The sequence below is a fragment of the Callorhinus ursinus genome, unplaced genomic scaffold (assembly GCF_003265705.2).
Source record: "Callorhinus ursinus isolate GAN/ISIS: 27379988/994484 unplaced genomic scaffold, GSC_fseal_2.0 scaffold3, whole genome shotgun sequence".
Lineage (NCBI taxonomy): Eukaryota > Metazoa > Chordata > Mammalia > Carnivora > Otariidae > Callorhinus > Callorhinus ursinus.
The window spans coordinates 8,611,856-8,635,970 of record NW_027397065.1 but is presented as its reverse complement, the minus strand read 5'-3'; the positions used below and the strand labels follow the sequence as shown (position 1 = coordinate 8,635,970).

The following is a 24,115-nucleotide window of genomic DNA, read 5'->3' as shown; positions in this document are numbered from 1 at the left end:
AAGTATTTTTAGGAAGAGCACAGTATTAAAAAAAACCATTTCTGAAGCAGATTCAGTCACTGCCACGTTAAATTCGGATGATTCTGAAGAAAGCGGTGACAAATTATGCACTGACTTCCCAGTACAAACTTCTGGTTGGTACAGCTCACAGCACAGGGAAGAAAAAGAATTAGATAACAGGCAGGATACCACAGTAAGCCAATCAAATACCACAGATCAGAGGCTGTTGGTAGGAAAGGGATTTAAAAGTCACATGGTACCTTTTAACTTTCACTCTTTCTTGAGGGGGGGGGGGAAGGAGGGAGGGGGCAGGGGAGGGGGGGAAGAGTTTGAGCAAGTGCAAGAGCAAGGGCAAGGGCAAGGGCAGGCACCTCCTCCATAGCACTGATAAGATTCTGCGTGGACTTGCTGATTTCCCCTCCAGCAGAAGGCATGCCACTCCCTGGTGTGAAGAAGGCTGTGCTGGGTCCTGGGTGTCCATTCATTTCCACTGTGTAGCTGGCCTTCATAGGGCAACACGTCTGGTTGTGTAGAACGAAATAAACCACAAAAACATAAAGTCCCTGCAAAAGAAAATAACACTAGCTTGTTAAAGGAAGTCTGGCTACCGCAGCTGAAAAATAAACGTGGTTGTAAGCACAGCCGATTTTCTACAAGCTGTCTCTAAATTCTACCTGAAGCAGGGAAATACAGAACACGTTACAAGTCTAGCAAGAGGCCACCGTTAATTTCTGAATGTCACAAAAAAAGTTATTCAACGTTATTTGGGAAAACTGCCCTCTCACTAAAAAATCATTTTTTTCTTGATTAAAACCCAAGTGACTCTGAAATCTAGCCCCACTAATCCATGAAACAGAACTTCAGAAGTATATCTAATTAGCCGTGTACTTTTTAGAAAGCAAACGTCTTGCCTTCCAAAAAACTACTCTTTTCCCATTGATCTCACTTACTCTCATTTCGTAGCAAAATGGTTAAGTGAGGTACTAAATGCTCCAACCACCTTGTGGACTCCCAGAAGGGCAGCCCTAATTGAGCCTTCTGATTTGGTTTATCTGGCTCACTATTTCATTTGAAAACACAATCACTGGGTAGGGACTTGGGGGAATTCTGTGGATTGCTTAATATTTAGCGTGCCTTGCTTCTCAGTGAATGTTACAGGAGACAACAAAGCTGTCTTGTAAGTTCTTAAAAGATCTGCTGGCCCTTTAAATTCTTTCGCAACCCAGTCCAACTCTTGACAATTGCTCTGCTTCCGTCACAGAAAGCAACTCGAATTTTGTATTTGTGTTCCAGACATTGCCTACACTGGCTGTCCTTCATGATTTCTACAAGGGTTCTACTGTATACTTCTAATGGTGCTTCTATAATGCTTGGTAATTTTGACCTTTATACTCAGCCAATAAAATATGTTAAATTGTGGCTTTTGTGTCTATTAATCCTGGTGTTTAAGTTTTGGAAGCAAGTTAAGAATCTCCTTAGTTATTAAAATTCTTAAACGAATCCACAAAAATGAAAGTAAGACATTCAGCTTATTAAAGAAGAAAAGGAGTTAATGTTAACATTTTTCATAAGACACAAATAACTATCTTCATTTGGTGACGTTTGCATTCTCCCACGCTTCGTGACATTTCTAGGAGTATGGAAGCAATAAAGCAAATAATATGCTCGTGGACTTGAAACTTTTATCTGCTGGTATAAATAGCAAAAAACCTACTAGAAAATATTCAAGGCGTAAGAATTACAACAGATTTTTAATGTAAAATGAAATTTAAGAACAGTCTGCAAGATGGGCATGCTAGTATGTGAGCTCCGTTGCCATTTCTAGAATACTGCCATAAATTAGGTCTTTCTTCCCTTTCTGTTAGAATGAGCCCTTCCAGAGTTGGCATCCAATCTATATAACTAACAAATATGTTTTAAAATCAGTGGTTTTTCTGCTAAAAATATTGCTAAATATAATTACTCTAACCACAATATAAAACAATAGAAACATTTGTTTCCTTTTGAATTAGGGTGTTTTGTTTTTTACTCAACATTAATATTTTAAATTATGTAGGGTAAGTGAATTAGTTTCACATGCAAAGGATGATGTGAACATTAGCAGAAACAAATCTTCCTGAAAATACACATACACATCCAAAATTTTTCTTGTACAAGTAATTTTTCACATGCGTATGACCTAATTACATTGGCCACAGCAATAGACAAAACAGGAAAAAAATTAAACTGTCAGCCTTAAAACTGTGAGAATGTCACGGATTTATTTCAGGATTTCTCTAAGTGTTACAAAGTGATAGGGTAAAAGCTAGATCAGGAAACAAAACCGTGCCTTAAAATTCATCTCTAAGGACCCATTTGTTAAAACAGCACATTCTCTCTTGTTTGTTTTTATATCTAGCCTTTTGTGCTGCAGGAAAGGAACTGCCTGCTGAAAATAACTTGCATGTGAAAACTACATGTGGGTTTTTTTTTCTTAAAAGAATATTTACATATACAGTAGATACTTGGAATCTTTCAGATGTACCCCAGGAAACATAAACACTGTTAAAATGGAAAGAAAAGAATGTTTAAATGCAGATAATGTGACATTTGCTTGAGTCCAGCCCAGGCTGGGCAAATATAGAAAAGGGACCTTCATTATCCAAAGTACTGAGCTGTGGAGATTTCTGATCTCAGAGTAAAAACAAGTTCCTTTTGCAAACACTGCATGTTAAATATCAGGCTCTCCCTTGTATGCTGGTCTGTGAAATAATTTAAGAGAGAATCTGGAATCTCAAGTGTTCAATCCAATATGCTGACCACCCACTCTGTGCATGGCCAGGCACCGAAATGCAAAGAGAAAACATCTGATTCCTACTCTCAAGCTGCTCACAAAGACAACAATCTCTTATAAAATAATGGGTTAATTCTTTTAGAGGCAGGACCTATATAATCCACCTGTTGTTCCTATTCTTTACTTAGGGAAGGCTGAGTGAAGGAAATTCTTTCTGTGCACTGCTGTTTTGATTATTTTGTTGGATCTTCTACTACAAAGATGAAAAATGCTTTCAAAGTCTTTAGTTAGATTATAACTGGATGAACCATACCCACCATGGCCAATTTTTAATTTTTTGATTCAGGAATTTAAACTTATTGGCAAACATCAGTGAGATACAAATGAGATCATAATGTCTAAAGGAGTTAATAGATGCCCTTAACATCATCAAAGAGCAAAATAAGTATAGGAGATTTTGGCTGCTTATCTAATTTTTTTTTTTTAAGATTTATTTATTTCTAGAGAGAGAGTGCGCATGCACGCATGTGAGCTGGAGGAGGAGCAAAGGGGAAGAATCTCAAGCAGACTCCTTGGGGAGCTCCAGTGGAGGCGGGGCTTGATCTCAGGACCCTGAGGTTCTGACCTGAGTTCTGACCAGTGGAAATCACTGGTCCGTCTCTTGACAGACTGAGCCACCCAGGCACCCCTCAATAATTTCTATCAGTTTCATGTGGGGTGGGAAAGAATCAACACTGCCATTAGACAGATTTGACAGAGGAGAACTAGGTAAAACCGGAAGTTGATTAAGCAGCCTGCCCCCGAAGGAAGTGAAGTCTTGGGGCTTCACACTGATTTGGAAAACTCATCTATGCTCTGAGAGTGTCTCCCTCTGAGGACCATGATACAGCCCTCAAACAGGAGCAGTTAGCCTTTGCAGGACTTGTAAAAAAGATCTCAGAAGAGGGCAGAATCCAGGTATTCAAACTATAACTGCACACAAGCTGTTATAGTCAGCAATCCTCTTTGCTCTGCTTCTCCCATCCCATAATTCTTTCAGGTTACAAAAAAAGTGGTTAACATATTAAATGCATTCAATGAACCCATTTAACAGCTGCCGAGGCCCATTCCTTTAATTTTAAATTTGTCTCTAATTAAAGTGAAACATCTTTCCCACGTTCTGAACACTATCCTGCACTCACAGCGAATTGAAGCTCGTGTGACAGACTTCACACTGCATCCCCCACCAGTGAGCATTAGCAGACCCACCCAACAAGAGCTCTCAGCAATCCTGAGCTAAATGTGTTGAGCAATCTGACATACTGACTCTGCATGACTTCTGTATCTAATATTTATTTCAGTTTCGGCAAAGAGTTTTGGCCAATCATACATGATAAAAGCATTCAGGTGATAATGCCTAGCCTGCCATTAAAACACAAGGAATTAAATCAGTCTAGATACTATGATGTAAAGTGTATAGTGGGGCCAGCACTGAAACATTTGAAGGATAAAAAGCTAGAGTCCTATAGGCAATGAGGAATTGGTCTTACAGACCCCTACACATCTCACTGTATGGCACAAAAGTTGAACCACTGTGCTGTCAGTAGCTGGAAGTAACTATGGATGAGGTATATCATGATTCAGAGAACTTGAAAATAAAAGAGATTTTGCTAATATAAAATTCCAGTGAATTAAGATGAAAAAGACAGAGATTAAAGAAATTAAAGAAGCTGACAGGTAAAAAAACCTCAAGAATTGTTCATTGCTATCCTTGAAATAAGGAATCCAATGAATGTAACTGAAGATGAATAAAAAACCATATTGTTAATAATAAGAACAGTTTCCTGAAAAAGAAAAAAAACACAACTGAATCTGCAGCTTGAAAGTATAATACCATGTACCAGGGAAATTCTGGTATAGATTCCTTAATACCAAATTGTAGCCTTACTAAGTTTTAAACTTTAAGATATTCAAGTAGAAAAAAAAGCCAATCTCTCAATAAGTGGTAAATTTTAGTCTAGCTTCAGACTTCTTTACATTGACTACTAGTGTTAAAAGACAATGGAATAATATCTATTAAGTTCTGAGGGAAAAAATGGTCCAAGAATATTATACCCAGCCAATATAGCATTTGACATCACCAAACATAAAAAAAAAAATTCAGGCAATGCAGCACCCATGTATCTTCTTGGGTGGGGGAAACCCAAACTATATGACAATAAAATATGACCAATAAAGAGATGAATTGCCCATACCGAGGAAAAAACAGAATTCAATACAAAGGTGGCAAAAGAATCATGTAAAAAAACCTGTATCTATACATTTAGATATAAAACCATTATTGAAAAAAATTATGAGAATTACAGAGGGTCAAATGAAAGTTAAATCTAGACAACTTAAAAAGCATAATATTAACTAAAAAAATTCCTAAGTTTGAGAGAGAGGAGATGGGAGATCTGAGTGTTGGTGGTTCTATCATTTTTTATAGCAGATAGTCAATCAATACTATAAAATTGAAATACTTAGGTAATAAAAAACAGTGATTCTAATCCTTTAGTGTGTTCATATTTTCTTTTCCTTTTTTTTTAAATATGCTCTATGCCCAACTTGGGGCTTGAACTCACAAACTCTGGATTAAGAGTCACATGCTCTTCCAACTGAGCCAGTCAGGTGCCCCCAGAATATCTTTTGTGGTGTAGAATAATTTTTTGCAATTTAACAATTATTCCTCTTCCATTTTAATTTTTCTTGTGACAAATTCAAGTAAATTGAAATTAGGTTTTGTACATTATAGCAACTCTAATATGGTCACATATTTAAAATGTATTTATAACTAGATATCCAATATTTAGTTTGCCTAGAAAGGTGTCTAGAATGATGTTCACTTGATGTTACTTTTATTTTTAAACAGCGAATAGTATTTAAAGAGACTTAATTATATAGCTATGTATATAATAGGAATGATTTTTAAAATGATCCTTTGTATTTAATGCCTTATTTGCTCTTTCTGGTGTTCTTGATTCCTTTCTATGGAAGTGGATTTTTCTTATATCACTTCCTTTTCCCTTCAGCCTGCAGAACTTCTTTTTAGCATTTCTTGTAGTTCAGTTTTGTTAGAAATAAATTCTTTCAAGTTTTCATCTGCCTGAAAATGTCTTTATTCAGTCTTCATTTTAGAAAGATATTTTCACCAGATACAGAATTCTAGGTTAGCAGGTTTTCTGTTTGTTTGTTTTTGTCTGGGGACTTTAAAGATATTACATTTTCTTTTTCTTTTTTTTTTTTTTAAGATTTTATTTTTAAGTAATCTCTACACACACACAGCTTGAACTCACAACACAGAGATCAAGAGTCAATGCTCTTCTGACTGAGCCAGCCAGGAGCCCCAAGATATCATTATATTGTCTTCTGGTTTCCAAAATTTCTAATGAGAATAGTGTTTTTATCATTATTTTCTTGTATGCAGTGTTCCATTCACTTCCTCAAGGTACCCCCATGATTTCCTATTTAGATTTTCAAGAGTCTGACTATGATATATGTAGGTATAATTTTCTTTGATGAGGGTTCTCTAAGCTTTTTGGATCTGTGGTTTTTGCTATTGAATTTGGAAAATTCCTGCCCATCATTGTTTCCATTATGGTCACCTAATGTTAATTAGGATTATTTATGGGTGAAGTTTGAAGTGATTTTAAAATAGTTTTTAACCTTGGAGTGCCTGGGTGGCACAGTCAACAGAACATATGACTCTTGAAATTGGGGTCATGAATTTGAGCCCCATGTTGGGTGTTGAGATTACTTTAAAAAAAAGTTTTTAGTCTTTATACTTTTATTCTTTTTTCAATTCTTTGTAATAAATATTTTTTTAAAGATTTTATTTATTTATTTGAGAGAGAGAATGAGAGATAGAAAGCACGAGAGGGAAGAGGGTCAGAGGGAGAAGCAGACTCTCTGCTGAGCAGGAAGCCCGATGTGGGACTCGATCCTGGGACTCCAGGATCATGACCTGAGCCGAAGGCAGTCGCTTAACCAACTGAGCCACCCAGGCGCCCCTTTGTAATAAATATTTATCCTTTTTTCCAAGTAGTGATTTTTTTTTAAACTACAAGCAAATTTGTCAGTATATTAAATAATGATCAATTCTATATAATGGGAAGATGGGACATGTGGACCATTTGTTTTTCTTTTCCATATTTTTAAAACTTTGAAACAAAAAGATATTAAAATAATAGGGATAATATTTTTGGAGCCATAGGGAAAATGTGCAATTTCAAAATCTCCAGATAAATGTTAATTCTGTTCTAAAAAACAGTTAAGAAATAGTGGAATCATGCAAACAGCCCACACAAAACCACCTTTTAGAGAGTCTAAGAAAGTGCACAGAACAATGCAGTATAAGGAAAACAGAGAAATGAAGTCTTCAATTAAAATTCATTTCTTTTTTTTTTTTTTAAGATTTTATTTATTTATTTGAGAGAGAGAGAATGAGAGATAGAGAGCACGAGAGGGAAGAGGGTCACAGGGAGAAGCAGACTCCCCGCCGAGCAGGGAGCCCGATGCGGGACTCAATCCCAGGACTCCAGGATCATGACCTGAGCCGAAGGCAGTCGCCCAACCAACTGAGCCACCAGGCGCCATTTCTTTTCCAACTCAAAAAAAAAAAAAAAAAAATCACAAATTTGGGATGAAAAAAAGAGTATCTTCCATTAAGCTGTACCATCCTAGAAAGCAAGAGGCTATGTCCAGTTCACCGTTGTATTTTAAAATTTGTAGCATGGCCCTGGCACACAAAAGGAGCTTAAGAAATATTTGTGAAATAAGAGGTTATAGTTTTTAAATTTCAGCAGTGGGAGAGTAGGATGGGGGTTGGAGACAGAAGTGGGTCTGAGGCATGTGTTACTTCTAGCCCTCTGTTTCTCTCACCATAGTTAGGTGGTCCCGTAGTTGCTCAATAAAAGTTTGTTTTGGTTTGGTCTTTCCATGTCACATGTTTCACTGCCAAGCCTGTCTCATGGGAGAACCAAGCATCTGCTCCGAGCTGGTCTCTGCTTTTCCGGGGTGGCGCGCCGCTGGTGGTAGGCTTGCGTGGCGCTGAGCCCGCTCCCCCCCCACGTGACCTCCTGGCTGTCTCCGGCTTCTCTGCGGGACTTGGTTTGTGTGTTGCTGCTGCTGCTTCTTGTGGCTGCTTCTCAGGAGTTTCACAGCTTCCTGCTTTTACTTGATCCTTGGCGGACAACCCTGAGAAGTCTCCGTGATCTTCTGTTTCTGGCTTTGCATGCTCTTGGGCTGCTGACCTACTGTGGTTTTGTATCACTAGTGACTTAGCCGCAAAGACAATGGATTTCATGCCAATGACAAAACTGAAAAGAGAAATCCAGTATTTGTGCGTTTGTATATTTTTTCAGGTGTGACATAGGTAGGAATTTCATCGTTTCTTTGCTTCTTATTTAACTCTTCTTAGCTTTCAGTTTCAGTCACTTTTGTTGATGTTCTTACTTATAATAAGAATCTACAATCCCGGGGCACCTGGGTGGCTCAGTTGGTTAAGCGTCTGCCTTCGGCTCAGGTCATGTTCCCAGGGTCCAGGGATCGAGCCCTGCATCGGGCTCCCTGCTCCCAGGAAGCCTGCTTCTCCCTCTGACCCTCCCCCCACCTCACGTACTCTCTCTCTCTTTCTCGCTCTCTCAAATAAATAATAAATAAGCCTTAAAAAAAAAAAAGAATCCACAATCTAATGTATGTATTAAATATACCACAGAGGAAACGAGAGAGTTTATCTTGATGGCTGTTGGTTAGTCAGCATAACTGAAATACTTAGAAATCTATGGGAACAATTATTACCTGAATGTTTTTACAGATTATTTGGATAGGATAGGCAATTACCCAGTGTTCACCATGGGTATGTCAGGTTCTTCTAAAATTTCTTACTGTTTTAAGGGACACTATTCAGAACTACTAGTCAATAAAGTTTCAGTTGGCTTAGTGTGCTGAGTTCACACATGTCTAGGACTAAAATAACGGTTAGCAGGCCTTTACTTTCAAGGTTTGGGCCTAGAAAGATGTTTGTTCTAAATTTTGTAATCAGTAGGAATGATAATTTTATGTTTTTATCACATATATCTAGAGTATAGAGAAGATTTTTTTTTTCATACGAAGTTTCTATCTGCAATTTAAGGACATATTTCCCTGCATGTCACTTATGGACACAAGAAACATTTGGTCAGTCTTCTTTATGCTAAATATTCATGAAACAAAAGACACTTATTGGGTCATGCATCAGCAATCTCATCTCCAGATATGATCCCCGTTCCTTCAGCCTTTTCTCTTGAACATTATGTAGAGGTCTACAGAAGAAGGTTCATCTCTGACACTCTCATTGTTCATCATGCTTCTATTAAGTTTCAAAGCATGGAACACTAATCAGTTATGATATTACTTATCAGGAGCCAGACTATTTCTGCCAAGACAGAAGGAACTGAAAATTACGTTGTGTGTGTGTTTTTTTTAATGTTATAAGAACATAAATCCCTGATCCCACCAACCCCCTGCTTTGAGAGTCCCTACATTAGAAAAATTTCAGAAGTATAAATTGAATTGGGTGGTAGGATTGAGGGACAGAGAAGACGGGAGGTAGTCATAATAGTAGTGAGATGGAACTAAATAAATAGAAGAAGTTGGAATCCGAGAATAATTTTTTCTGGTTTTAATAAGCAGTGAAGAGAATCGAGTTGGAATAAGCTTCGAATGTGAAACATATTTTTTTTAATTAAAATTATAAAAGTACCAAACTGTATCATGATTATTTATTTAAATCTTGTTATATCTCTAAGTATTTCTTAAAAATATAATTTGAAACCATTTTTGGTTTATTCTGGGAAACCTCTGCCACAGGCACTGGACATACCCAAAGTTTGTACACTGAAGTAATATTCATAATAGTAGTAACAACAACAGTAACAAACAGGTTAAATTGTCTTCATGTTCTCTGGTTGGTTTTCCATGCAGAAAAGATTATTCAAAAGTTTGTTTTAGTTTTGTCTAACAGTAAAAAGTTTACAAGGTGTCCAGCAGACTATGGCCATGAGTCAAACTGGCCCACTGCTGATGTGGATACTTATATCAAATCACCACGATATACATTTGAAATATCTTATAATTTTATCTGTCAATTATACCTCAATAAAGCTGGAGAAAAACCCCATAACAACCAAAAGAACCAGCTACTGCTGCACATAACAACAAAAAGAACCAGCTACTGATGCACATAACAACAAAAAGAACCAGCTACTGATACACATAACAACATCAGTGAATCCCAAAATCAATATGCTGGATAAAAAACACCAGACACAAAGAGTACTTACTGTATGAATCTATTGACACAAAATTCTAGAACATACAAATTCATATACAGAGACAGAAAACGGACCAGTGGTTGCCTGGTTCTGGGAGCGGAGGGAGAGAAGTTCTACAGGGGAGCCTGGGAATTTTGGGGGTGATGGAAATTATTGTGGTTTCATGGCTGTGTAACCATCTTGTTTTTTTTTTTTTTAAAGATTTTATTTATTTATTTGAGAGAGACAGAGAGAAAGTATAAGCGGAGAGAGGGAGAAGCAGACTCCCTATGGAGCAGGGAGCCCGACGTGGGGCTCCATCCCAGGACCCTGAAATCATGACCTGAGCCCAAGGCAGACACTTAACTGACTGAGCCACCCGGCTGCCCCAACCATCTTGTTTTTTAAAAGCTTGAGGACAAACTAGAGTTTTGAATTTGTTGTTTTAACACACTGGACACTAATCTTTTAAACCAGGGTGAGCAAAATTTTTGGAAAGGGTCACATAGTAAACATTTTAGACTTAGCAGAACATAATGGTCTTTGTTGAACTATCCTGAAATTTTAATTTCATACAATTTTCACATGTCACAAAATATTACTCTCCTTTCTATTTCCCCCCAATATTTATAAATGCAAAAACCATTCTTAACTCTACTAGTACTTTTAAACACTGTTCCTGTCAACATTCTTTAAAATGCCTTTTTGAAAACCACTCCTAAAACTTTAGCATTCAGAGATCTGTTAACCACTCCATGGATGAAGCTCAATTGTTTGGACAACGGTAAGCGACCAAAGAACAGTGCTGATGCCGATGAAAAGGGGAAAACTAGATGACCAAGTGCCAATAAAAACAGGAGAAAGAATCACTTCTCTGTGGAAACCAAATTAAAGATCATACATGCAGAAGTGAAAACATGGCAGATTATTTTAAGTACTAGCCTGGAGACCAGGAGAGAAGGGAAGGTTAGAGGCTAAGTGTGGAAATGGCTGTGCAGTGGTAAAAACAGAAGCCACATTATATACGATTATTTTAAGGAAGACACGATGAAGAGAAACAGGCTGAGTTCTCTGGATTAAATACAGCTGGAGGACATGAACAGGAAGAGGAACCCTTGGAGTAAACACGGAACAAGTGACCAGTCGGGCAGGTCAGAGAGGGGGTTCAGCCACAACTAACTATACCAGGGGAAGCCCAAAGAAGATTCCGTTCCAGTAGAATGAGGTAGTCCACATTGTCAAAAACACCATGACAAAACAAGAGTAGAGAGAATAGACTGAAATATATAATATACAGTGCTGTCCAGAAAAAGGTGCCCTGAGGTGAGGGAATCACTTGATTCAAAGGAGATCGGCTAGTTCCACAACTATGTGTTAACACCGGATGGGAGTGTTTTCTTCCTTCCACTGCACCTACTTCACTCATTAGTATTCTTATTCAGAGCAAAAGACTAAATAGCACAGAGTTCAATTCCTTTAAATTGCAAACTGAATCAGGTGTTCCATGTGAAGATACTAAACAGATGTTGAATACTTCACATTTTCTACAGTGATGGATTCAGGTGGGTGTGCCTTCCTGTCAACATCCTCCCCAACACCAAGGTCCCTTCTGGAGATGCCCAATTTTTGTGTTCCTGACTTACTCTTGTCCCACAAGTTGCTGAAAGCACACAGTTAGCCAGGCACATAACTGCTGGGCTTCTAAATCTTTTATATTGCCTTTTTTTTTTTCTCTACAAAAACCTTTTTTCCATTTGGTCCACAGCTTGGGCAAGGGTTCCAGGGTGGTTAAAAAGCTGCCTAGTGGCTGCAGGGAGAGGCTCAGGCAGAAGCCCTGGCATCAGGGGGTGGCGAGTGGGCCCCTCAAAGGCTGCTGGGCTCTGGAGGCTCCTGTTATATTGCTTTTAAGGGGGGGGGGAAACACCCTAGTAAACTTTTAAGAAATTCTTCATCACAACGTGGTTAATCAAACATCAAAGATAATCTAAATGGCCTTGTTTTAGAAACATTCTCAGGTGAGTAAATTTCAAAATAATGACATAGTTTGTGTCGACTTTTATAGAAATGTGGAACTCAATATCCTATGTTTTGGCTTTACTGAAACACGCAGGTATAAATCATGTCCTGAGGAGGCAGGAATAGGTTTCTCATTATAATTGGCAAAATTGGCAAATTCTGCAATATCTCATCAGCAGATAAAAATTCTTTGAGATGTCACACTTCTAGAAATCTTTGCATTCATATATTTAAGATAATATAGCATCTCAACAGAAATCAGTAATAATTCCAGATATTAAGAACCAGAATATATATTGTCAATTTTTCTTTTATTATTTTCAAATACTCTCTTCTGCTGATTAATGAGCTACTTAGTAGGGACAAATCATTTAATATCTTTTTGTTAGTAATTTTATTTTTTTAAAAGTAGGCTCCATGCCCAGCATGGACCCCAGTGCGGGGCTTGAATTCACGACCCTGAGATCAAGACCTAAGGGGAGAGGGGCACCTGGGTGGCTCAGTCGTTAAGCGTCTGCCTTTGGCTCAGGTCATGATCCCAGTATGCGGGATCGAGCCCCACATCGGGCTCCCTGCTCAGTGGGAAGCCCACTTCTCCCTCTCCCACTCCCCCTGCTTGTGTTCCTTCTCTCGCTGCGTCTCTCTCTGTCAAATAAATAAATAAAATCTTAAAAAAAAAAAAAAAAAGACCTGAGAGGAGATCAAAAGTCAAAAGCTTAACCGACTGAGCCACCCAGGTGCCCCTCTGTTGTAATTTTTCTAATCAGAGAAACAAGGACACTAAAATTTCTCCGGGAATGCTCCATGAAATACTTGATTTACTAACAAAACTCTAAAAAAAAAAACCCTAAGGATATTTTAATTTTAAAAGGCAAAAATATAAAGCAGTCCTAGTTCATTGTTAATATTTATTGCAGAGGAGAAAAAAAAGAAAGAAAAAAACACAGAAGCCAAAAAAACCTCCAAAATTTACACCAAATCTTAGAATCACACCAAATCTCAGAAATAACCACTTTATCTTGGATACGAACTTTCTTAAAACTACAGTTTCTAGAGAGGGTTTATTTTCTCCAACCCGTTAATTATGTAAGGACACATTTTCATATGTAAGCACTTTTTTGGAAAAAGAGCTGAAGATTGGATTTATAGCTGGGCAACTGCTAGGGTAACCTCAGATCCTGGTTTGCTGGGGCAATCCTGGTTTGCTTGGGATTTCTTGGTTTAGCCTGTTGTCTCAGCATTTTTATTAACATCAGCATTTTAGCAACAATATTAACATTTTTATTAACATTAACATAATAATAAAAGTAATGTTAATAAAGTTGACATCACTCATGTCAATGACTGTGCATTACAAGGCAGTTTAGTAAGGTTCGCTAGGGCTCAGCATTGTGAAGGCTATCCTGTGTGACACAGCAGAGCTATTGGGTATACCCTGACAAAAACTCAGATTCCAATCAGCCTTCTTGACATGAGGATGGTCTGCGATTTAAATTCTCTCTTGAACATCTTTGGTTCATTCACTGAGTTAATACAGAAGAGCTGAGTGTCCACATAGTAGTGTCCTGTAGGTTCCCGTGTAGGCAGTGAACACAAGGGCTCAGTTCTCTCTCCATGAGTACTTCACTTCCACTCATGCAGTTCAATGCTTGGAGCTCCCCGAATTTCAGATCACTGACTCAAGGGGAAATGAGTCAAGGGGAAGATGGGTCCAGTGACTGGCCTTATTGAAAGCTGGGAATGCTCTTCCAAATATTTTATCTTTCTTCAACACAATAATGTTGTATAGCATGCTTTTTTGACTATCCAATGCATGGGGAATTCTGTGATTCATATAAATAATGTAAAAGATGTAGTACCTGCTTCAAAAAACTTACACTAGAGTTAAAAATATGAGGTGTGTAAATAAAATTAAGTCCTGTAGCCTAAAATGCCTGCCACCGTGTAGGTCCACACTCTCCAACTTGTTTCTCAACAGAAATTTTCAACTTTGCAGTACTGCAGTGTGGATGTGTAACTCTCTTGTGAGGAAACTTTAAGGGAAAAAAAGATTTTATTTCATGTATTTATCCCATAGCCAATTCTTCAGAACACAAATTTTATACATATTATACTAGTAATGAAAGATAAATTTTCTAGTAGTGCTTCTTTTAATTACCATGATCTCAAGTCAATAAATTATTTTCCTTTTATTTTTTAAAAAAGAATATCTTAAATAGAATATTTCTTTTCCTTAGACCAAAACAAACACAAAAATTAGCAAACAGGTATTATATTGTTTTATATTTGGGGTCCCAAGGACATTATTCATTATCTTCTACTCTTTAAGGAAGTAGAGTGTTTAATTCTTGTGATTAATAATTTAACAAAAAAAATCTAACCAAGGATTTTGGTATATTCCTAAATTTAATTTTCTTTACTGCTTATGAGCCATCTCTTTTAGGGATTTAGGAGGACCTGGATGGCTCAGTTGATTAAGCCTCCAACTCTTGATTTCAGGTTGTAATCTCAGGGTTATGAGATGAGGTTCCACGCTCAGTGGGGAGTCTGCTTGAGATTCTCTCTCTCCCTCTCTCTACCCTCCCCCCACTCACGTGCCCACATGACCATGAGCACTCGCTCTCTCAAATAAATAAATAAATAAATAAATATCTTAAAAAAAAAGAATGGGATTTAAAGTCAGATATCTAGGGACTGAATCTCTAATAAGTAGTATTAATATAGTAAGTATAATTATATAATAATTAGTATAATAAGTAGTTGTGCTCCTTGCTAAATACTGTTATATTGAGCTATACTTTATTTATATAAACCTTAGTTTTTCATCTGTAAAATGGGAATATCAACATCAGTTACCTCAATGATTATGAAGCTCAAATAAAATAATATAAAAAATATATTTTTAAGCTGTAAATCTGCTTTTTAAAGATAAGGTGATACTATTTTTATTGCCAAAAGGATTTTCCCAAAGTTAGTCTCATCCTTAACCTGGTTGATTTATTTCTTTGTATAGTACATTCCTACCGTTTGAGGTGGCTCACCACAAGTCTGTGTTCAGAGAAATAATGTAACATTGTAAGGCCAGGCAGGATCTTCGTGGTTGAATATTTTACATGGGTAAGAACCACTTCTTCTTTTTTTTTTTTCAAAGATTTTGTTTATTTATTTGGCAGAGAGATACAGAGAGAGAACAAGTAGGCAGAGAGGCAGGCAGAGGGCAAGAGAGAAGCAGGCTCCCTGCCGAGTAGGGAGCCCGATGCAGGGCTCGATCCCAGGACCCTGGAATTATGACCTGAGCCGAAGGCAGCCGTTTAACCAACTGAGCCACCCAGGTGCCCCGGGTAAGAACCACTTCTTTCCCAGAACTGGTAAAGAATACAAACCAAGGTGCTATTCTGCCTTAAGTGTGATTATAAATACAATTCTTGACTATCTTTCTTAAGGCATGGGTATCAGTTTCTTCACTGTAATGACTTATTCCTTTATTGAGTCATTTCACCAAGTGGGGAGGGAGGGAGGTGCTAATACTTCAGTGGTTCCCAAGACCTTCAGAGTAGAGCATACAATTTCGTAACTTGGCTAATAAAGTCTTATGTGTTTTGAGCCTTGCCTGTCACCACTCCCTGCCTGAGACTCCACACTCCAGGCATACTGAACCACCAGGCACTTTCAGTTCCTCCAAATGTGCTATGCTTTCTCTCAGGTTTGCCTTGTTTTTCCCTCTGTTACTCTTCCTTCCCTAGCCTGGCTAGCTCTCCTCATGAGTTAAGTACCGGCTTCCTCCAGGACACGGAGATTCTTCTTTGGTCATCCCACCAGCCCATTGGGTAACCCAACACTATCCTTGCACCCTGTGCAACTGCTTTACAGCACCCTGTTATGCTCTATCCTGCTGGTTTTCTAGCTGGTTTCCTACCTCACACTGCAGCCTGCAAACTTCTGAAAGCAAGACAATGGGATTTTTCACTGCTGTGAGCCCAGTACAGCACCCTACAAAGAGCAAGTTCTTCATAAATATATAAATATTTATTGAGCAGATGAGTGAATATATGAAGTCCAAAAAACCCTGGGGCCTAGAAAAATAAGGACAAGAAAAATCAGGATACCTTTATGAACAGCTTCTACACCAAAGGGCTTACTCTTACCTAAGAAATGAGTGAAATTGTACTATCTATGTCATTTCCTCAACACATCTTCCCAGAGATTCTGGAAGACTTAAATTGGGGTGCTCTCTTTGGCAGCTGCTCCATGACTCATCCTGCATAAATAAATGTATGAGGGTATGTAATCACAAATTTTTTATACGCTAAGTTGGAACAACCACCACCTATAGTGGGAGGGGATGAAAGGCATGTTATGGGAAAGACAATAAAAGCTGAACTCTGTGTGTGTGTTTAAAGCTTTTGGGAGTATATGTAAAAGCATGACACATTTCACTATTGTATTGGTTTAAAAATAGTTTTAATTTAAGTATATTAGTCAATAGCTATATCTAAAAGGAAAATTTGCTAAAATTAAGGAACTAAACCCCAAACCCTAAATTTTGGTTTCCTTTATGTAGTTTTGCACATAGTGGTTTGTACTTTCCCTTTAAATTTTACCACCCTTATAAGAGAATACATATTTTACAACATTATTCTAACCAAGGCTGTAATTTTTGTAACAAATAAAAATGTAGGATTTATAAGACAAAGAAACAAAATCACATATTCTCTGCAAAAAATAATCTTAAAAATATAAGGAAACATTCTAGATTTGTACGAGGAAATGTTTGTACAGTTAATAAAAACAACCTAGTAATATTAATTTACATGTTATTGGTGAAAAACAGTGAATCTGTGTATTCTACCACATGGCAAAAGGATGATTGTGATCCTTTATATGATTTGTCAATAATTACAAAGTCTAAACCCAGAAACAGCAGGTCATTCCTTTAAGATATGTTGTGTAGGGTACAACAGTTTAAGTATGCTTGCCTACTTTTTTCCCTGAAGAATTATGGACACTTATCTCTATAGTTCATATATTGTTTCCTCTTTCCTACATATTTTATGTCTATGTGTGAAATTAATAGGCTTGAGATATTGGTAGTTGGATCTTCTTCATTTTATTAAATCTTTAATATACAAAGTTGAAGTCAGTGGCATGGTGAGCATTTACCTTTCTTTTTTAATAGTTGCTACATTTTAGGAAAGGGGTACCCTCTCTGTCCTACAAACAGAGGGACTGCCTGTGATATTGTGAATTATAATAAGAAATATAGATTTGGTTTTCCCTCGGTTTGACACAAAACTCCTAAAACCCTTGGAATTTCATTTATTGAGGAGAGCAACAAAGGTGTCTTTTGTTATGTTAATGAGGCAACTCGGGCAAAGTACCTAAGGATGGGGACCAGTTGCCAGTGGATCCAACCAGGTGATTTTACACGGTTGAACTTGCAGTTTCAGAACTTGCAGTCTAATCCCTGACCTCTGGGGACATGTGAGGGGCCAGAAGTTGAGGTGATCTCCAGTAGCCAATGATTTAATCAATCACGCGTATGTAATGAAGCCTTCATAAAAACTCAAAAGGATGGGGTTTAGAGAGGCTCTAAGTTGCTGAACACATGGAGATTTGGGCAGAGTGGAGCGCCTGGAGAGAGCATAGAAGCTCTGTGCCCTCTCCCCTGCCTGGCCCAGGGTAGCTCTTCTGTCTGGCTGTTCCTGAGTTATATCCTTTTATAATACACCAGTCATCTAGTAAGTAAAATGTTTCTCTGAGTTCTGTGAGCTGCTCTAGCAAATTAACTGAATCCAAGGAAGGGGTCTTGGGAACTTCTGGTTTATAGCCAGTCTGTCACAAGTACAGGTAACCACCTGGGCTTACGGCTGATACCTGCACTGGGGTTTGGGGAGGGGGACGACAGTCTTGTAGGACTGAACCTTTAACTTGTGGAATCTGATGTTATCTAGAGCAGATAGTGCTAGAATTGAGTTCACTGGCAGGGCCCCCAGCTGGTGTCCTGAGAATTGCTTGTTGGTGGTATGGAGAACCCCCCTACACACACACACACACACACACACACACACACACACACACACACACACACATTTGGAATCTGGCCTCAGAATACCATTTACTGCTGAATTGACAATAAGTACGTATCTTTAATAAGTTGTATGATGGGGTTAACCTCTGTACAAAAAGCTGGTAAAATAAGTACTATATTAAAAACATACTAATTTTGGGGTGCATGGCTGGCTTCGTTGGTAGAGCATGCAACTCTTGATCTTGGGATCATAAATTCATCCCCTCTTGGGCATAGGGCTTGCTTAAAAAAATAATAAACATACTCATTTATTGTAGTAGCAAATCAGACAAAGTTAGTGGGATTCACAGAAATAGAAGATGCAAAAATCAGCACACAAAAAAGGAAAGGTAATTTCTTTTCTTTCTTTCTTTTTTTTAAAGATTTATTTATTTGTCAGAGAGAGAGAGCACGAACAGGGGGGAGTGGCAGGCAGAGGGAGAAGCAGGCTCCCTGCTGAGCAAGGAGCCTGATGCGGAGCTTGATTCCAGGACCCTGAGGTCATGACCTGAGACAAAGGCAGATGCTTAACCAACTGAGACACCCAGGCACCCCAGAAAAGTAATTTCTATCTCACTGCACTTCTCTACATGCCAGGCACATATTAGGGGCTTTGAAAACATGGTGGTTCAAACCTTTCAATAATCCCATGAAGTATGTGTTATCATCCTTTATCCTATGTGCCTTTCTTCAGAGAGGTTCAGTAACTTCCTCAAGTACATGGTTCTCCTTAGCAGGCTTAGAAATGTGGGTGTGAAGGGGCTGGCAGTGCCGGGCTTTGTGCTTCCCTTACAGTGGAGCAGGGAAGTAGTTCAGCGCAATGGCAAAGTCCAGGTGGGACCAGGTGGTGTTAGTGGAGATGGAGAGCACCAAAAGCTATGGAGGGTGGGTCATCAACACATACTGTTATTACGAAGATGGCACGGGACACATGGGATGACACCTTCTCTCTCCTCCTCCCCACTCTGTAATCCAATCCACCCCAAGTCTAGGCAGTTTTACCTCCAAAATATCTCTTGAACCTTGGACTTCTCTCCAAATCCACTGCTAAAATACTAGTCAGTCACCATGACCTCACACCTTCACCAAGGCAAGAATCTCTGTATCAATTCGCTTCTACTTTCTTGCCCTCCCCTCCTGCAATAATTCTCTGTAACAATAATTCTCTGTAACAGGGGCGCCTGGGTGGCTTAGTCAGTTAAGCATCTGCCTTAGGCTCAGGTCATGATCCCGGGGTCCTGGGACTGAGCCCCACATGGGGCTCCCTGCTCAGGGGGGAGTCCGCTTCTCCCTCTCTCTTTCCCTCTGCCGCTCCCCCTGCTTGTGTGCACTCTCTCTCTCTCTGCCAAATAATAGATAAATAAAATCTTTAAAAAAAATTAATTCTCTGTAACAGAAGATGCCACTTCCCTGCTTATAACCCTTTAATGCTTGCTCCTCTCCTAAGGTAAAGGCCCCAATCCTAAAATGTCTCATAAGCCTCTACAAGACCTGGATTCTACCTACTTTTCCAAGCTCTTCGCTGCCACCCCACCTGCATTTTCCACATCCAGCTACACTAGTCTAATTTCAAGTCCTCCACCACAAGGGCTTTGCGTATTCATTTTCCCAGTTATTCCAGGACTGTGTATTATACAGGTAGGATGGCCAGGCACAGTCCTAAGGGCCGCTCCCTCACACACGGCTCTCGCTGGCTGGAGAACGTATAACTTCCTTTGGGACTGGCACCACTTAGCCTTCTGAACTCACTTCGTCAGGAATCCCCCAAATTAGATGACTTTCTCCTATTTATGCTTTCATTGCACCCTATACTGTTCTCTTGTAGAACTTATCATAGTTTTTAGCAATGTTTGTGTGATTATTTTATTAAAATTTGCCTCCCACAGTAGAAGCAGCTTCTGTGATTTTGTGAGCTCTGTTTGGGACCATTCCTGTTTTGTTCTCATTTTACTCTCCGAACCTGATGTGGTGACTGACTTAATAAATACTTTTGAATGAATAAGTGATGAGAGAGGCTATGTGTTGAAATCTTTGCAGAAATAACCTAAAATAGGATTTGTAAATATATTACTGATGAAAGTAATAACAAAACTCAAATTTATTGGAAAATCCAAAGGGACTTCTAATTAAAGACACCTTGATTTACAATGTAAATAGTTAAAATAAACCTAACAATTTGTTGTATAAAGACAACACATTCAGGAAACTAATGACAAATGATCATTTAGGTAGTGAGTGAGAGTCAAAAATCTGTCAGAGATTCTTCATTATGAACCAGTGACCCTGATGCTTTATTTCTTGGTGTCCTTTTCCATTTTTATTTTATTTTTATTATTATTATTTTTTAGAATTAAAAAAATTCATTTATTTGAGAGAGTGAGAGAAAGAGAACGAGAGAGAAAGTATGAATGGAGAGAGGGGGTGGGAGAAGACTCCCCACTAAGCAGGGAGCCTAATGCAGGCTCGATCCCAGGACACCCAGATCATGACCTGAGTGGAAGGCAGATGCGTAAATGACTGAGCCACCCAAGCACCTCTCCTCTTCCATTTATAAATTTAGAAAGTTATAAGTGTCCTCCAACTAAAGCACAGATAAAGGTGCTTTATCACATAAGCTTCATAAAAATTTTCCTTTTAAGCTTTTTTTCCTGTTTAATTTTATAGTCACTTAAGAATCTGGGCCATTTTTTTAAGATTTTATTTTTTGGGGGTGCCTGGGTGACTCAGTTAGTTAAATGTCGCACTCTTGATCTCAGCTCAGGTCTTGATCTCTGGGTTGTGAATTCAAGCCTTGTGTTGAGCTCCATGGAGTCTACTTAAAAAATTTTTTTTTCATTTTATTTATTTATTTTAAAGATTTTTAAATTTATTTTGGAGAGAGAGAGAGTACAAGCAGGAGGAGCAGAGCGAGAGGGAGAGAGAATCTCAAGCAGACTCCGCGCAGAGCATGGAGGCTGATGCTGCGCTTGATCTCACAACCCTGAGATCACAATCTGAGCCACTACCAAGTCAGAGGCTTAACCGACTGTCACCCAGGCATCCCAAGACTTTATTTTTTTAAGTAATTTCTACACCCAATGTGGGGCTTGAACTTATAACCCCGAGACCAGAAGTTGGCATGTTCTACCAACTGAACAAGTCAGGCGCCCCTGGATCATTTTTAGTTTCAACTTCTGACTACCCATCCCACTCCAAAATCAGGGAGGCAGCGGGGGTTGTGAGAAGTACACAGATCTCTATCTGGGAATCTTGGGTTCTAGTCTCAGCTCTGTCATTAAATAGCTGTGAAAACCCAGGGTCCCAATTTCTTATCTGCAAAATCAAGGCTGCAGATTGGATTATATGAGTCTTTCTAGAATTAAAGTTTAATTTTTTAAATTGTTGCAGAACACAACATAGTTGCAAATATTCTGTCTCCTCTTGGGGCTTATCACAAAGAAGGTTAAAGTTATTAATTTACTGGGTTGCCTGGGTGGCTCAGTCGCCTAAGCATCTGCCTTTGGCTCAGGTCATGATCTCAGGGTCCTGGGATGGAACCCTGCGTCGGGCTCCTGCTCCGCGGGGAGTCTGCTTCTCCCTCTGCCTCTGCCCCTCCCTGCTGCTCATGCTCATGCTCTGTCTCTCTCAAATAAATAAATAAAAATCTTTAAAAAAATGTATGAATTTACTGCCTATAGACAACTGGTCCATTTCCCCAGCCACACACAAATCTCATTGTAAATTAATACATCATGAATACTTGAGTAGTGAAGTCAGCTTTTGGAACCTTGTCAAATTCAAGTTTTTGAGCCTGCAAAGTTAAGGATCAAACTTGATCTGTGGCGTCCCCAAAGATAAAGACAGACTCTAAAATATACTTGAGAGAAAACAAACAATACCACATCCCCTACAATATTAAAATACTGGTGTATCCAATCATAAGAAGTGATTATAGAATTCATAGGAAGGGGAAAATTCTACCTCCTTTCTACCAAAGTGCTTTCTAAGTTAGCCTGGATCATGGGCTACATGACTGAGAATGGTAGTAGGGAAATTTCAAAAATAGATCTTTAATAGTGATTTTTGCTCTTCTTGCTACACAGATCACAATTATATGTGGTAGGGAAGAAAGAGTGCCTCTAGTAAATGTCAACCATCTTTGTTTATAAAGAAAGGAAATGAGTTTTGGAGCTAGTTCTAGCCCATAAATACAATAGCAAAACATTCTACATATATCTGTCTAAATAATTTTGATCTTAAAACACCCACAACAGTCTGCATCAATTTCTTAGTTCAGAGAAAATTAAATATTTGAAACCCAGGCTTTTCCCATTTTAAGCTGATTACTGCTTTTTCTCATCTATACTATAGCTTTTGGTTTTAATTACAGAAGTCTTGTTTTATTTTTTCCAACATGAAAGAATCTTTGTCTCACTGTTTTTATAATAATCCTCTAGGAACTTAAGGGAACATTTATTTCCCAGTGAATCCTGTCCTTTCAGATTTGCCTACGACTGAACAATGATGATGATTCAAATGCTAAGTACTGGCAACCAGAGATAGACCATTCTGGAAGTAGTGTGGTCATTATCAGTTTACTGCAAATACGGCAGATTGGGCCTTCATGTCTTTACTATTTTTGCCCCAGTATGTGTGCATGTGGAGGGGGATAGTGGTGGTCAAGAGTCATTTAAATTTAAGATACACCAATATAAGTAAACATATTGGAGAAGCACAATAAACCTTTCATTAATCTTGGCATTCATTCAACTATTTATTCATTCATGGGTTCATTCATTCATTCAACCTTCCTGAGCATAAGAATGCTGTGATAAGGAAAAAAAATAATTTTGCAGGAGATCCAAGGGAATACACAGAAAAGTGGTTGGGACTAAGCAGAGAAGACCCCTTGCAAGATTTGACTTCTAAGTGAGTTTTACAAAGACATATAGGAGACCAGCTAGCAGGGAAGAAGCAGCAGGAAAGGGTAGCATGTAGAAGAAAGCTTTCAAGAAGACCAGACATGTCCCTGCTCGAGTAACCAGAGGAGAAGAGCAGGGAAGCTTCTGATATCAGCATGAATAAAATGTTCATGTAGCATGTTATTTTCAGCGTACAACTAAAGGGAATCACAGATGTTTACTTAAATGGGCCATATGGTTCCCAATGAGTACATCACAAACCCAAAATGAATCCTGTTGATTGTTCAAAATTATAATACTGAGAAGTGTGATAAGATTTTATACTATATTGTAGAATGTTGCTTTAGGGGGCATGAAGAACTCTGAAGAACTGTAAAGCTGGTATACTTCTAGTGAGTTCTAACATCAGAGTGACTTTATTTTATTTAAGATTTTATTTGAGAGAGAGAGAGAAAGAGAGAGAACATGCACAAGCGGAGGGAGGGGTGGAGGGGTGGAGGGGTAGAGGGAGAGGGAGAAGCAGATTCCCCGCTGAGCAGGGAGCCGGATGCAGGGCTTGATTTCAGGACCCCGGGATCATGACTGGAGCCAAAGGCAGACGCTTAAATAACTGAACCACCCAGGTGTCCCAGAGTGACTTCATTTAAAAAAGGGTTAACAAAGTTGTTGAGGTTGTGAATCAATAGCATGTCAGTCTGTTGATTTCAAAGGCAACCCAGATTTGTATTATGAAAACAGAAAAGACTTAAAAATGGTTCAGGCTAAGTACTGGTGTCACCTATGAAGTTCGCTTCCTAATTTCTTACCCAGGATTATAGCTGTCAATAAGATCTTGCTTTTGCTTTGTCTACTGTGTGATTACATGGACTATTTATCCAGCTGAAGAGATATTTTTCTATGACATTAACTTTTTTTTTTTAAGATTTTATTTATGAGAGAGAGGGAGAGAGAGTGCATGCAGGGGGAGAGGGGGAGAGAAAGGGAGAGAGAGAATCCCAAGCCAAATCTGTGCTGAGTGCAGAGCCCTACTCGGGGCTTGAAACCATGA

At 38.6% G+C, this 24,115-nt stretch overlaps 1 protein-coding gene across 2 annotated transcripts in view; it reads right to left on the bottom strand.

Moving 5' to 3' along the window:
• Positions 1-24,115, bottom strand: part of ADGRV1 (adhesion G protein-coupled receptor V1) — a 524,455-nt gene that overhangs the window by 13,516 nt on the left and 486,824 nt on the right. For both annotated transcript variants that reach the window (XM_073887989.1, XM_073887998.1), the window contains one exon: positions 372-563. In XM_073887989.1, coding sequence (XP_073744090.1) covers positions 372-563 — 192 coding nt within the window. The remainder of the gene's footprint in view (positions 1-371; positions 564-24,115) is intronic.